General features: G+C 44.3%; 1 protein-coding gene and 1 long non-coding RNA gene across 7 annotated transcripts in view; one reads left to right on the plus strand and one right to left on the minus strand.

The window, feature by feature from the left end:
• Positions 1 to 16,040, plus strand: part of TEC (tec protein tyrosine kinase) — a 74,189-nt gene that overhangs the window by 29,677 nt on the left and 28,472 nt on the right. For 5 of the 6 annotated variants that reach the window (XM_081875760.1, XM_081875759.1, XM_081875755.1 and 2 more), the window contains one exon: positions 9,809 to 9,991. In XM_081875760.1, coding sequence (XP_081731886.1) covers positions 9,854 to 9,991 — 138 coding nt within the window. In that variant the 5' untranslated portion in view covers positions 9,809 to 9,853. Of the gene's footprint in view, positions 1 to 7,833; positions 7,941 to 9,808; positions 9,992 to 16,040 lie in introns of those variants that run through there. The other variant, XM_081875757.1, reaches the window with a different exon arrangement.
• On the minus strand, positions 7,346 to 9,925 carry LOC309349712. The gene is made up of 2 exons (XR_014160123.1): positions 9,807 to 9,925; positions 7,346 to 7,932 (listed from the first exon to the last, which is right to left on the minus strand). It is a non-coding gene; the product is annotated as an uncharacterized lncRNA (long non-coding RNA).

Below are 16,040 nucleotides of genomic sequence, written 5' to 3' on the forward strand. Positions count from 1 at the left end.
TCCCGCAGTTTGGTCAAACTCATGCTGGTAGCTTCGAGAACACTGTCCAACCATCTCGTCCTCTGTCGTCCCTTTCTCCTTGTGCCCTCCATCTTTCCCAACATCAGGGTCTTTTCCAGGGAGTCTTCTCTTCTCAGGAGGTGGCCAAAGTATTGGAGCCTCAGCATATATAAGTTAACATATATAAGTTATGCATATTAAACAAGCTGTGCGTAATTACTTACCTTTTGCATAATCAGTTTTGATGGTAAAGGACAAAGAGCTATGAGGAAAACTGTAACCACACCTTTAGTCTTTAGACATGCTTTCAAGCATCTGTTTTGCAACATTTGCACTTTCTAAAAAAGAGATGCAAGATCCTTAGGAAGTCAGATTTTGCAACCAATTCCACAATATTCATATGCTGTTGTTGCTTCTGCAGAATTGTTAACATGCAGGCAGCCTTAAAATAGGCATGGCCAACATCAGCTTCTGATATATATTTATTTATTTCATAAAGTTTATATGCCTCTGGATTGTAAAAAAACAACAACCAAGCAAACCCAACTACATCAAAGTGGTTTACGAAAGATAAAACTAAAATCAATAAAAAATAACATAGGCAAGCAGTTAAAGACCTCTATTTGCTAGGCCCAGTATAAATACCAGAGCCTGGTTATAGCCTTCTGTGTAACTGTTGTGAAATAAGACTCAAGTTCAGCCTTGAAAAGGAGAATTCTTTCCAATGTGTGTAGCGTTTTGTCTGGCTCAACTACGTTTGCCTGAGACTTTGAGCTAGTCATTTGGGAACATTGTGGAAACAGAGAAATGTAATTGAGGGGGGATTTGCTAAAGGTGAAGGAAAACAGAGGGTTAAAATCAGGGGTGGGGAACTAGATCCAGACAGCTGGCCAGTTTGTTAATCCCCCCCCCAAGCCAAGCTACCTTTTGGCAAGTTTTATAGACTAGCAGGGGCAGTCACTTGACATCACAATGGTGTCAAGTAAACATACATGGCATGGGGCTGTAAATAAAATGTGTGTGTGTGTGTGTGTGTGTGAGAGAGAGAGAGAGAGAGAGAGAGCGCGCGCGCTCTGACAGGAAAGCATCAACATGCCTTGTGCACTCTCATTTTCCTTGGCTAATTCCCCTGCCCCCCCCATCTCGGGGTGCCATTGCATAGCGCAAAAGGCGAAAGAGCGCGAGCGCGCTGCCTGCAACTGGATCTCCGGCTTCTTCCTTTCCTTCCCCGAGGCGGGAGGGAGAGATCAAGGCGGAGCTGCTGGCAGGGCGGAGAGCGAGCCGCCCAATTGTGTGACCGAGTGATGGAAGGGCTGCAAGGAGCCGCGTCCGATCTTCTCCCAGGAATGTGCCAGCGGGACAGACATGTGCCGGAAGGCGGGGAGAACCGCCCAGCGCCGCTGCGCGGGCGCGGAGTCCAACTTGTGGAGCTGAGATAGAGAGCCGGGCGCCAGATCGCCTTCCTTGCTTGGCTTGCCGCAAAATTGCAAGAGGAGGAGGAGGAAGGCGGTGGGGGGGGCGGGGAGCGGAGGGGGTGCCAGGGAACACAGCCCCCTCCCATCATGGCCATCATCATTGCCGCCCCCACTTTACATTTATTTTAAGGGTGTTTGGAGTGTGCACGCGCGCCTCTCTCTCTCTCCAACTCACCCCCCCCACCAGCCACCCCATATTCCCAAAGAACAACTTGATCACGGGCATCGTCGGTCCTGGAAAGGCTGGCTGTGCAAAGATGGAGAGGGAGGCAAAATGAAGAGGAAGGGAAGCCCCGGGCTGGTGAAATCCAGCGCGGAGGAGAAGAGGACGTCTCCCGCAGGGCAAGTTTGCACGCCGGGATCCAGCATCCCCGGAGAAGATCCAAGGCTGGAATAAAAAAGTTTCTCCGAGGAGAAAGACTCCCCCTCCGCGGCGCGGAGAGACCTGACCTTCCGCTTGCTCTTTTTGAGCAGTGAGCGGGAGAGAGAAGCCAGCTGCCCGCCTCGCTTCGGCCCCCGACGCCGAAGGCACAAGTTGAGAGACGCGGGGACATTTGAAGCAGCAGCCACATCCTTAAGAGCGACGGGGGGAGGCGAGTAGGGAGCCGCACCATGTAAACTTTATTGTGTCAAAAAAAAAAAAAAAGAAAAGCAAAAAGCGAGAATAAAAGGTGAAAGCTGGCTGCCGCCGCCGGCTACATGGGCCACATGAGGAGGTCTGGCGGGCCGGATTTGGCCCGCGGGCCTTGTGTTTGACACCCGTGTTATAGACTGTTATGCTTTACATTTATTGTGTGAACATGCAAGCATGCAGGCTCCTGGAAGGCAGATCACATTTGCTATCTTTCTCTGGTCCTGCTGATGCCATGCTACTAATGTCTAAGCTATGATTTTGCTTAGTAGGAGTCACTTGAACTTGAGTTTGTCCTTGGTTTACAGCTTGTGGTTTGTCTGTAGCGAGAGGAACAATGACCTCATGTTCAGATGACATGCTACTAAGCCCCAGGTAGAAAGCAGCAGTAATACCAGGGAGGAGCTCACCTCTCTGGGAATCAGCACCCTTGCATGTTTGTGTGCTAAGCCATGGCTTGGCTTTGCATAATGTGTGAACTGAGTTACTGACTCCCAGCACAGTTACAGTAAACCAGCATAATTCAACCATAAATATTTCGTGTTTAAATATGAACATCCATGCATACAGGTATTGCATATTCCTGTGTAAAGACATAGACTCATCAAGCCCATTATTCATCTTGTAGGCAAAATACGGTAATCCATTTTAGGGTGGAGCTTGAAGTTCAGAAATTAGAAACATACCTGAAAATGCTTATTTATCATTTCGTCATTCTTTAAAACAGAATAGCATCTGCAAGACAAAGGAAAGCTTCAAAGTCTTATTTCCTTTTGTTAAAAGCAGATGAATGTGTTCTGATCTGACTTCTTCTTTTTAGTGTCCCATAATGCATTCACATTTTTCCTTTTAGTACATTTTTTTTCCTGTTTCCACTTCATATGACAGTCTTTGCTAGAAATATATTTAAATGACCTTTTTCGGCAGCAGGAGGAGAGTACAAAACACTGGTGGAAATGTATTCAGCACTAAAGGTCACATTAGAAGTATATCAGGAATTGGAGGGAAATAGTTATTGAGCCCATATTTTCACCCATGCAATTATATATTTAGCATAATTTGTATAATATACCAACATCATCTGTGTAACTTCCATCAAAAGTTGTTTTCCAATGCCCCAGAAATCAGCAGTCATAACAATGATTTATACTTTTATATGCAGTGAAAAGTTTCTGTACAAGTTGCACAATATTTGAACACCTTGGTTTGTGTGGTGTAGTGGTTAAGAGCGATAGTCTCGTTATCTGGGGAACCGGGTTCGCGTCTCTGCTCCTCCACATGCAGCTGCTGGGTGACCTTGGGCCAGTCACACTTCTTTGAAGTCTCTCAGCCCCACTCACCCCACAGAGTGTTTGTTGTGGGGGAGGAAGGGAAAGGAGAATGTTAGCTGCTTTGAGACTCCTTAAAGGGAGTGAAAGGCGGGATATCAAATCCAAACTCCTCCTCTTCTTCTTGTCCAAAGACCACTGAACATAGCAGATTTTATACCGATGGCCATTTCTGTAACCAAAACCCACCATTTTTTCCTTGCCCATTCTCAGTATAGTTCAGGAATTTGCTCAGCTTGGCAGTGTTTCTGTCCCTAAGGCATGGGGGTGGTGGGGATTAGTGCCATGCATAGATTCTTGTCTTTCTTTCTCATCAGTTAGCAGAAGCAGCAAAAATTATGCAGATGGGTAAATAAATTGTAGAAGGCATTATGCAAAACAAGGGAAGTCATTCATCGGTCCGAGATTGACCTTGGGCCAGTCACACTTCTCTGAAGTCTCTCAGCCCCACTCACCTCACAGAGTGTTTGTTGTGGGGGAGGAAGGGAAAGGAGATTGTTAGCCGCTTTGAGACTCCTGAAGGGGAGTGAAAGGCGGGATATCAAATCCAAACTCTTCTTCTTCTTCAGATTTGCATGATTCATGCTGGCTATAGGAACATGGGAAGCTTCCTTATAACAGAGTAAATCAATGGACCATCTTGCTCAGTACTGAACGCACCGACTACACAGATTTCGGGCAGGAAATATTCTAAGTTTCACCTAGAGATGCTGAAGATTGAACCAAGGACCTTCTGCATGCAAAACAGATGCTCTCCCACTGAGCTATGGCAGCATCCAGCTGTTGTTGCTAAATCTGACACACTAGTGCAGAGTTTTGCTTCTATGCAGAGAACACAGCAGTAACGTTAAACTAATTTTAAGCTACTTCATTCAGAAGAATCTTTATTTTGCATCAGCCACTAGCCATAGCAATAAAATGAAATGTACTGAAGATAGAGGTGAAAACTTAACTATACAAAATGCATTTTGGAGGTCCACATCAATAATCAAATAATGGATCTTATTCTAATCGCCCCCACTAAAAACCTTGCAGTTTTTGCTGTCACCTGATCATCTGCTAAAAGAAAGGACACAGTAGCAATGGCTGAGCGACCCGGCATGGACAATAATAGAGGGGTAATAACCTCACTGCTCAAATCTTTGTAAAGAGTGCAAGCCAGAAACACATGTGGCACTGACTCAATACTGCCACCTCCGCATAGACATAACCGTTTTTCCAGTGGAATTTTTTGAAATCGGCCCTCAAGTACAGCCGAAGGCAGTACATTCAATCTTGCGACAGTGAAAGTGCGTCTGCATTTTGGAATTGTTAAATTTTGCAGATAGGGTGCCAAAGTGTCAAAATGTCACTCTATCATTGGGCAGGATAATGAGGTCAACCAAATAGCAGAATCTTTGGAAAACTTACCAGACTGGCCTCCAGTATCTCTAACTGAGGTCAATAACCTTATTTCACAGTTTAAAAATAATAATAAAGCACCAGGCTTAGACTATTTGCCCCCAGAACTCTTGAAATCTAACATCGACTGGTGGGCCTCCCTGCTGGCAGTAATACTCTCATTTATTTATTCATCTGAGTTATTTCCTGAAGTTTGGGCCACAAAAGGGCTAGTTATATAGACGAATTAGCTTGCTACCTGTAATTAGCAAATTATATGCAAAGTATCTTTACAGTAACCTACTTGATTGGATAACTGGGGAAGCTATTATTGCCGAAGATCAAGCAGGATTTCGACATGGCAGACCCACTGCTTTGTACTAGCTACTTCATCTGTTTTGGCTTCCTTCAGCTGGTTTGTTTGCAGTATAAACGAACCTCTTGGAAGGGCATGTATTGATTTTAGGCATCCCCCCCCCCCCGTTTTGGTCACCACAAAGAGTCATTTTGTATTTAACGTCTTCTTAAGGAGAAAGAGAAACATTGTTTTCTGTAGGACTAATCTTATAACAGTGTACTGTTTACAGTGGTACCTCGGGTTACCTGTAATTCACTGTACCACTGAATATATTTCTATAGTTGTCTGTGTTCTTATCCCTACAGATATACAAGATTTACGTTAAGAATTAATTATATGCTTGAACCGTGATTACAGACATCTTCATAGAATCACGGAATTGTAGAGTTGGGAAGAAACCACAGGGGTCATCTAATCTAACCTCCTGCAATGCAGGAACTTTCTGCCCAAGGTGGGACTTGAATCCACAACGCTGAGATTAAGTGTCTCATGCTCTACCGACTGAGCTATTCCAGCTATCAACATCCCTTCCTCAACTTTACAATAAGCCTAATCATTTCTAACTTGCGATGGCTGCATCCTTCAAGTGAGTCCAATTAAACCTATGATCAGCAGCAATTTTTCCTGAAGTGCCACTTTGAAAAGGGCGCAAAGGTGGTGGAGTTCTGCTACTTTATGTTGGTGACTGAGATTTTGCTATCTAATGTCTTTCCATGGGTCAGATCTGGTCCAGAGTCCTCTGTTTGCGACTTCAAGATTAAACCTGATTGCAAGTGAGCAAAGGTGCCTTTGCCTGTTTGTTTGATAGTGGTTGTAACTGCGGAAAGACACTGAATTTGATGCTGAGCTGGGCTGATTTCTGTGTATTAATTGGTACATGAGTTGTAAAGTTCTTCTTCCGTGTTCACAAGCAAGTCTGTTTGATTTTTCTATCATTTCTTTCGCCGCAGTTCATAGATTGCTGAAAGTAAGAGACAAAAAGACCGTGTTTTAAGGACCTGAACTGATTTTGCCATTGACTGATCATCCTGTGCAGCTCAGATTATTCAGCAGCCCAGTGTTAAAATTTCCTGTGTGGAAAATGAGTGTCCTAAGATTATTTTTGAGGCTTTTAGATGTACAGATGAGAATGTTTAGGTTCATGTACGCATAACTTACTTTTATATTACTATAAGGTTAATGAAAGGAAGGGGTAGGAGGGAGCGCAGTAGTATTATCTCATTTTGAGAGACTGTGGGTTGTATCCATTGAAGTCACTCTGTTCGCACATGGACTTCTGCAACAAAACATGCCTCCAGATCTGTTCTGGGGTTTTCCCCTACCTTCCAGAGCAGATTTTTTAAGGAGGGAAAGAAAATGAAAGGGAAAGAAAGAAAGAAAGGAAGGGTAAGTTCCATTAGACAATTGGAAGCCCTTGCACAGAAGGAATGATTTCATTGGATACAGTAGAGGTGGACTTTGGTCTTTGAAATTTTAGCGGCACCCTGTGAGAGGCCAAAATTCAGTTCTCCTCACCTCTCGCTTTCCGTTCTGCTCAGTTCATTATGACATAGTTACAGCACCCTGCAGCACCCTGCAGTGCCCCCTAGGCTCAGCACCCAGTATGGTGAAACTGGTCACGCTGCCCTAAATCGACCTCTGGACACAACCCTATATAAATCACTTTAGTAAATCCAACTTATTTACATTTGGCAAGCATAGATCTGTGTTACTTTCTGACTCTTTCTCTTGATGCAAGGCGGCGGCTGTTGTTTTTCCAAGTGTTCAAGTAGCCTGATGATTACTTTTAAGTATGAAGTACACACCTCACTAAGCCTAGATGAACCATTATGAGGATATTCAATATGGTCGTACCTTGGAAGTCAAACGGAATCTGTTCCAGAAGTCCATTCAACTTCCAAAACATTCGAAAACCAAAGTGCGGTTTCTGGTTGGCTGCAGGAAGCCAACTTCCGGGGTTTGATCGTTTGGGAGCCAAAACGTTCGAGAACTAGGCTCTTTGAAAACCAAGGTATGACTGTATTCAGAATATAGTGGTACCTCGCGTTAATTACTTAATTTGTTCCGGAGGTTCGTTCTTAACCTGAAATTGTTCTTAACCTGAAGCACCACTTTAGCTAATGGGGCCTCCTGCTGCCGCCGCACCACCAGAGCACGATTTCTGTTCTCATCCTGAAGCAAAGTTCTTAACCTGAGGTACTATTTCTGGGTTAGCAAAGTCTGTAACCTGAAGCGTATGTAACCTGAAGCATATGTAACCTGAGGTACCACTGTATCGTGTGCTGAATGCATACCACCTTTCAGTTTTCTTTCTGTTGTATTTTGATACACATATTGGCACACCCAAATGTATTTATGTGTATAACTGATGCTTTACTATTACATTTTCACCTATGGAACTTGCACCAGATATGTGTTCATACTATGTTGCTTTTACAAACAAAATGAAAGTTAAGAGGCATAAATATTCCAACAGGCAGAGAAGCTGAACATCTGAAACTCTCTCTGACGTCTTTAGTTGTGGTTGTAAGTCCTTAGTATCTCATCTAGTCAGACTGGCCAAGCAAGGGCTGGTGGAGCTGGGAATTAAGGAAATTCGGGGCGGGTCACACTCTGAAACTCCCACAGCTATTGCAAATGAGATGAGCCATTCGCCTCTCAGTTTCTATAGGATGTTATTAAAACGTACTGCTGCTGTGTGAGGAGAGCTTTTCAGCAGGGAGCTACACTAAAAGCAGAAATGTTAAGACTGGACTCGGTCTATGCAGGTAAGTTTAGCTGCACTGGGTAATCTAAGAAGTAAAAATGTTGTAAATGTTCAGCTCTTTTGACATCAAAAGTTGCAATTGAAGTTGTGGCACTGATTTGATATAAGAATTTGAATGCCAAGATGAATTACTTACCCATTACCTCAGTATTTTGCACTTTAACAGTTGCCAGACAGGATGCTCAGGTGGTTTCATACATAGGTCATGAGATTGATGTCCATTTCCTATTGTCAAAGTGCGAAGTATGGTGGTTAGAAGAGTACTGCTTCTGGATATATTGTGGGTTTGATCGTCATGGCAAACCATTGCTGATAAAGCCATCCAAGTATAATCATAACCTTTTAAGGTTATGAATAATCAGCCATCTTACGGTCATGTGGAAATAAGTTCCAAAGGCAAATGCTATATTTGGAAAAGAATTTCTTGTTTCGTTTGGGTGGTGTTCAACTAAATTTTCCTCAGAGTAGATCCATTGAAATTAACAAACATGACTTAAGTTAGGTCCATTTACCCCCAATGCGTATACTCTGATTAAAACTTAGTTGAATCCTACACCTTTTATTACATGTAGATGGACCTGAGATTTTTGTTTTAACTGTGTGCATGTGGGGGGGATGACACCTTCATTTAAGCTGTTCTTTTAAGGAAGATGATGATCAGTTCCTCGCCTTGTTTAACTATTTTTCCCTATGTTCTACAGCTCTAGGCAATTCTACCTGAGGAGGCAAATATTGCAGACCATATTGTTTAGCAAAATATTATAAATGTATCATAGATGTAATGGAATATAGTATAGGCACTTCTAGCCTGTAGGACATATCCCGCACCCAAAAGTTGATAGAATTAAAACTATATAAATATATAAAATTTATTTAAACCATACAAACTAGGGAAGATTGGTACTGTGTAACAGCATGTCTTCTTTTAAAGAAAGTAGTTTCTGAAAGCATTAAAAAAACCTGGAATCATCAAGCAGACTTGTGTGTGGGCTGCATACAAGGGCGAGATACTCAGACATACACCACCATCTATCTTCTGTCAGTTTTTCTTTTAAAGGAAGCTAATGCTGGCTGGCTCTACATATGTTGCAGAATGAGATGCTGGAATGCTGAGGTAATAGAGTGGACTGTATCCAGATTAGAGATGAACAATATGACTTTCAAATTCTCCTCACACACACACACAAATGAATCCCAATAAATAAGACTGTTTTGTGCGATCCCTTTCCTGCCGTGACCTCCAGCAGGAAGCTAGCAGATATTCATTTGGGGGCAGAGGTAGGGGGCAGGGAAACAATATTCCATTCTGCCTGAAAACACATTTAATATACAGTGGACGCTCAGGTTGCGAATGTGATCCATGCGGGAGGCATGTTCGCAACCCACAGTGCCGTGTCTGCGCACCCGTGGGTTGCAATTCGGCGCTTCTGCACATGCGCAAAGCACGATTGCCAAAACCTGGAAGTAACCCGTTCCGGTACTTCCGGGTTTCGGTGCGTCCGTAACCCGAAAACGTGCAACCTGAAGCGTCGTAACCCGAGGTATGACTGTAGAGAACATTAAGTCTGTGCTCTCATGTTTTATTCTCTACAACACTAAAGCAGCTGAAATGTGCTGTTCCTCATACCCACTGAGTATAGGCCTCCAGTTAGAGGTAACATGCCATTGCAGACCTCTGCTAAGGTAAAAGTTGACCTTTCTGCCTAATGTTTAACTTTTCTAGATTTCTGGGTTACTGTGTCAGAAGAGCAATTTCACTGCATTTTGCATAATGAACTGATAGATGCATGGCAGTAAATATAAGGCAAACTATGTTACAGAAAAATACGACACCAACATAATTCTTTGCTTTCAAATTCTTTTTAACAGGATTGCATCTTCAATGGCTGGGGAAAGATTGATCAAGTGGCTGAAATGAATATGAACACTATCCTGGAAGAGATTCTGATTAAAAGATCACAGCAAAAGAAAAGGACATCTCCTTTAAATTACAAAGAGAGGCTTTTTGTGCTTACAAAATCCATGTTAGCATATTATGAAGGTCGTGCAGAGGTAGGAAACCGGGTCTAAATTGCTCGTTTTTTGCCAGTTTGTGTATTGGAGGTGGTGATGGCATGTTTGCTCTGCTGATTTAATATTTATGATGCTGAACTTTGCTACTTGTCAGACTGAGTTCATGCAGTTGGTAGGGATCATAACCTTTATCTTAGTAGTTTACCTTCTGTGTGCAGGGGCATACCTAGGGGTTAGCCAGGTTGCCGCTTGCCAAGGATGCAGGCCCAGTGGGGGCACAAAAAAATCGCACCTCTACACTCTGGCTTGGAGTGGCTAGAACTCCTACTGCCCACACTTCCGCTCACTCCCTGAGCTGCTATTCTATGGCTCTGGGTGCCAGGCAAGGTGCACAGGCTCCTCTGGGCACCTTTGTGGAGGAATCCAGTCATTGGTCTGGGCTGTCACAGCAGCCCTCCAGGGCCCCCTCTCCATTTGGTTGAAGTGTGAGTGGAGCACCCAGGGAGGCTGCACAGCAGAGTAGCAGTCCATTGAGGGAAGAAAGATGGAGAGTTGCAGGAGGAGGAAAAAGGAAGGGAGGAGGCAAAAGGAAAAGCAGCGAGTAGAGGGAAGAAAGCAGGAAGGAAGGCAGATGGACTGATGGAGGAGAAGGGGGGAGGAGGAGCAGACCAGATCTGACCCCAAAGACCACGGAGGAAGTCACTGGCACAAAAGGGAACAAAAAGCAAATGTTTAAAGTTTCTGGTCCATAGTCTCTTCTTGTTTTGGAGGTGCCGATCAGCTCCTTGCCAAGGCACAAGGAAGCTGAGGTATGCCTCTGTCTGTCTGAGATGAGTTAGATTGCACTGACAAAGCTGGAAAATGCTTTGCTTGTTGCAAAATCAGCTGCCCTGAACAAAGGGCTGAGCATCGAAATTGTAGCAGGTAGGGGGTAGAACAAGGAAATGGCAAGCTGATTCACTGCATTGTTTTATGGGGGGAAAGAACTAGCTGGATTTTCTTAAAATCATTTTTTTAAAAAGGGGGCTGTAACATTTATGCGTTGTGAAATCACTTTGTATGTGACGTAGAACTTATCTCACATGACCGCATTACAGGACTGCGCCAAAGTGAAGTGGTACAGGTTAGTCGGTGACGCACTTACTGTAAATCCTGCCAGGGTTTGTTGAGAGTCAACATCCCAAATGGGGTAACACGTTTGGAATCCTAAGGTCAGGTAGAAGCAAGCTAGACGAGGGTAAAGGAAAGCAGTGTAGTCTAAGGCCCAAGAGGCAGAGTATGAAGAAAGAGCAGTAAGCAGCCAAGGTAGTTTAAATAATAAAAACAAAGAAGTAAATGTTACAAATTATAGGGTAGTTCGCTCAGGAGGACTGGTGGTCCTTTTAGGAACTGATGGCATGGTGTCCCTGGTATGGGCTTATTCACTTCTGCCTTCCATCAGGGCTCAGAAGGTTAGGTAAAGTTAAAGGGACCCCTGACCATTAGGTCCAGTCATGGCCGACTCTGGGGTTGCGGCGCTCATCTCACTTTATTGGCCAAGGGAGCCGGCGTACAGCTTCCGGGTTATGTGGCCAGCATGACTAAGTCGCTTCTATCGAACCAGAGCAGCACACGGAAACGCCGTTTACCTTCCCGCTGGAGCGGTACCTATTTATCTGCTTGCACTTTGATGTGCTTTTGAACTGCTAGGTTGGCAGGAGCAGGGACCAAGCAACGGGAGCTCACCTCGCCGTGGGGATTCGAACTGCCGACCTTTTGGTCAGCAAGTCCTGGGCTTTGTGGTTTAACCCACAGTGCCACCCGCGTCCCACACAGAAGGTTAAGGGGAGGCTTTTTATAGCCAACTCGCAGATTGGGGGACTTTAAACGCATCACTGGGTAGTACAGTACAGCCTGCAACTCCTTCAGCAGACGTGGTAAGGCACTGGAGAAAAGCATGTCCTGATTCAAAACCCACAGAGCCTTACAAACCCTTATTAACGTTTAAATTGTGGGTTGCGTGGTCTGCGTTGCTATGGAAAGAATAGTGGCAAATGGGCCGTTCCCCCTTCTTCCCCTCCCTGCTTGAACCCTTGTCCCAGGAGGTGTCGTATGCTCTGTACAGGCATGCGAATCCTGCCCACGGAGCTGCTGGGTACCTTTCTCCCCCTCTTGTGCTATGCTCCAAAAAGAATGGTTGTGATGGGTGTAAGGGGATTCATAACACTTCCGGTAGGGATGCCTGAGGCCTGGCAGTAGCGGGGTCGCTTTTATTCATGAAAATCATTTACACACCATTTCCCACTCAAGGATCCTGAAGCAGTTTACAGAATAAAATTCTAACACTCAAATGTTAAAAACATATAAAATTAAATAATATACATAAAATCAACAGCAAGCAATAAACAACACCAGGGAGATACAGTGTTTAAAATAGGCCAGTAAGCTAGTTGCAAAAAATGTCTTTTTATCTGTGGATGCCTCCTGTATAGCAGGCAGCAGAACATTCCAAAGAGTGAGCGTTCCACAGAGAAGAACTGTTTCTGTGTCATCGCCAAGCAACATGTTGTAAAATGTGGCCCCACTAGCAAGGCCTCGTGTGAGGATCTTAACACCCTAGCAGATCTGTATAGCACAGAGGTGGTGGTTTATGTACCCTGGTCCCAGGTTTATGACTTCGCAGGCCAGCAAAAAATCCTTGAAAATGGCCCAGTAGAACGGTTGGCCAGCACAGTGCATGGCTAGGCTGCAGCTTCCAAACCAATCCCATAGAGAGCACACGAGAGCAGTCAAGAAGTTAGATCACCTGTGCTTAGCTGTGCTCTTTGAAAGCTTATTATTATTCCACAGCGTTCAGGAGTCCATTGGATCCCATAAATTTCTGGGGCAGAAATGGGTTCCCCACCCTAGCAAGGTCAGGGGGACTGGAATCGCAAACCTGATCTTCACCAGATAGTGGTCTGACCATGACAGTGGGGTAATTTGAACCCTTCCACCTAATATCCAGGACTGCTGCCCTTCACATGAGGCATGGAATAAATTGAGGGGATGCTTTTTTCCCATTGGCCCAATGACCACTTGATACATCCCCATGGCTGTCATGGAGGCCATGAAGCCCCAAGACAGCCCAGTCAAGACAGCCTCAGTATGAATACTGAAGTACCCCATAACCTATTGATGGCTATACTAGTGGGGCTGATGAACTGGGAGTGTTTTGATGTCACCATGTGAGTGCAGGGGATATACTGTGGGCATCCCTGACACTGTGAGCTCTTGACCTCTCTCCAGTTGTGTATGGTATGTGGACATTGGCACTGGTAATCCCTGATTGGTTGGCACTGGCAGTATTTTCAAGTACAAACTAAGGAAGAAACTGAGGAACTACTGAGACTATAAAGACAGAAAAAGCAGGGACAACTGGAATACCTGCACAGTATTCTTCGTTTGTGCAGCTACATTATTGTATGCAGAATGTGTTTCAAAATGGAAAATGATTACTTAGTACTGAAACTTCACAAGGGCATTGATGTAAGAGCTTGTGCTGAGCAGTGCCTGGTTGGATGGATGCAACCCAAGACCAAGAAACTAAAGCTAAAAATTCACAAGGGATTTAATTTTTCATGGGGTGGGGAGAGCATCTTAAGTTAAATGTGCATGGTATCTTCCAGATGTCAGTAGTTCTGTATTGGGAGGCTGAGGAGCAAGGAAACATGTTTTCTGGAGAATTAAGACAACAAATCCATTTTTAAATTGTGAAGAAAAAGAATTGTTATGTCAACTAAGCAGAGCTTGTGCTGGTGCAGATGGACTCTGTGTGTCGTTATAATGTGAGAGCCATTTAAACCAGAGGCTTTAAAGTGATTTTGCAGATTTTGAAAAGGAAATGCAGATTTGAGGGTTTACTCCTATGCCTGCTTTCCTGTATGTAAGTGTGAAACATGCATAGGATTCTGTTGACTAAAGCATTTCATAGGTCTTGCTTTTCAGAGGATTTAGTGTAGCTAAATCCTTTTCAGAGGATTTAGTGTGGGTTAAACCACAGAGCCTAGGACTTGCTGATCAGAAGGTTGGCGGTTCAAATTCCCACGACAGGGTGAGCTCCTGTTGCTCAGTCCCTGCTCCTGCCAACCTAGCAATTCGAAAGCACGTCAAAGTGCAAGTAGATAAATAGGTACCGTTCCGGCAGGAAGCTAAACAACGTTTCCGTGTGCTGCTCTGGTTCGCCAGAAGCGGCTTAGTCATGCTGGCCACATGACCCAGAAGCTGTATGCTGTCTCCCTCAGCCAATAAAGCGAGATGAGCGCCGCAACCCCAGAGTCGGCCACAACTGGACCTAATGGTCAGGGGTCCCTTTACCTTTAGTGCAGCTCAATGAAATGCTGGTGTTTGACAGATGCTGTCCCAGTGCTGGAGTCTCAAAGCCATATGCGTTTTAATCAAAATATTTGGATCCTTCTTTTCTATCCAAGGTGGCAGTCATTGTAGTTTTCTTTAAAAGCAATTCCAGCATGAAATCAAGCACTTTCCCCCTTCTTCAGTAGAAATAACTCCCCGGCAATCAGCACAGCAGATGTAGAGCCTCTGATTTGAAACAGGCCCTCATGCAGTTCTGCATTTGCAGGCAACAGTAAGCCAGACTTTCTGGCCTATCATGGTGTACCAAGAACAAGCAGCATGCTAGGACATGCTGCCCAAACACTCCCTTTTCACACTCCGCTGGTGTAAGTGGGACAAACAAACCTTGATCTGAACCAGTGATTGCGGTTCGTGACTTCCTAACAAGCCATGGTCACTGGCCAACACGAAGCCAGCCGTGGTTTGTTGCTGGCTTTTTGATTTTGGCTTGTTAGGGAGCAATGAACCACAATCTCTGCTTTAGATGTCATGGTAAGCCAAGGCTTCCTGGTTTGTTTAGCCTGTTTCCACCAGGGGAGAATTGAAGCTGGAACAGGGCAGCCTGTGGCAGCATGTTGCTCATTCCTGTTAAGCCACAATCAGCCAGAAAATCTGGCTTATCTTAATGTCTGAATGCAGAGTGTGTATACGTAGTCACTTAAAAAATGTCAGCATGTTCAGGGCAGGTTGAGCCAGCTGTCCGATATTTTACTGCCACAAACCTGCTTTTGTTTTGCAAATAGTAATCTGTGCATTTATCTTTCTCATGGTCCTCCTTTGGTCTAGAAAGGGAACTGCTTGGTCTAGGAAAGGAACTGTGAAGATTCTATGATAATTACCTTGGTAAACAACAACAAAAGCAGATGGGGAGAAGGCTTTGAAAGGTCTCCATTGCACTGGGTGTGTGGGTTGGTTCTAGTTACCCAGTAACGCGGAAAGGCACTTTGCACAATGCTCAGATACCCTTTGTTTTCTCAGATTCTTCATTCATAGAAAACAAATGCTGATGCAAAACTAGAAATCCAGTGCATAGCTAGGAAAAGAATGCAGATGTTGCTGGACTCTTTAACTCCCACAATGAGAGCTGGAGACCAGCAGCGTTTAGAGGGCCACAGATCCCCCATTTCTGTTTTAAATTAGCAACAAAATCATGGTGGATCTTTTTCAGGGAGCTCCCATGTTTCTTAGTAACCAAAACCACAGGCTTACCAGAGATGAATAGAAAGCTGCTTTTGTAAATTTTGGCCTAGCAGTCAGTGGTGGGACCCGCATTATGGGGGCCCTGAATCTTGAGCCGTTACGTGGGCTCCTTCACTACCATCAGCGAGGTCTGGGTAACCACCATTCTCTTCTTCAGTGGGGTTGTTCGATGACAGATCACCGCATTATTATTTTTTAACGATTAACTACTAGATCTCAGATTTTGATTAGATTTACTGTGCTGGATTATCTCACATCTCAAAGCCACTGATGTGAATAAAAAAATTCCTATGCCTTATAGTTTTTGAGTTATGGAGGGGGTGAAAATTAGGGAAATGTTATATATGCATGCATGATGCATCAAAGAATGATGAAACTGGGTCTACTAAACCCCAAAATTTTAAGTAATGTGGACTAAAGTCACTTCTGGAGGCCGTCTGGAGTTTCAGGGCTCCTAATCTTAAACTTCATTACTTTCATAGTAGATCTGCCCCTGCCAGCAGTTAGCAAAAAT

Source organism: Podarcis erhardii, assembly GCF_964252035.2.
Source record: "Podarcis erhardii genome assembly, chromosome: 9".
Classification (NCBI taxonomy): domain Eukaryota; kingdom Metazoa; phylum Chordata; class Lepidosauria; order Squamata; family Lacertidae; genus Podarcis; species Podarcis erhardii.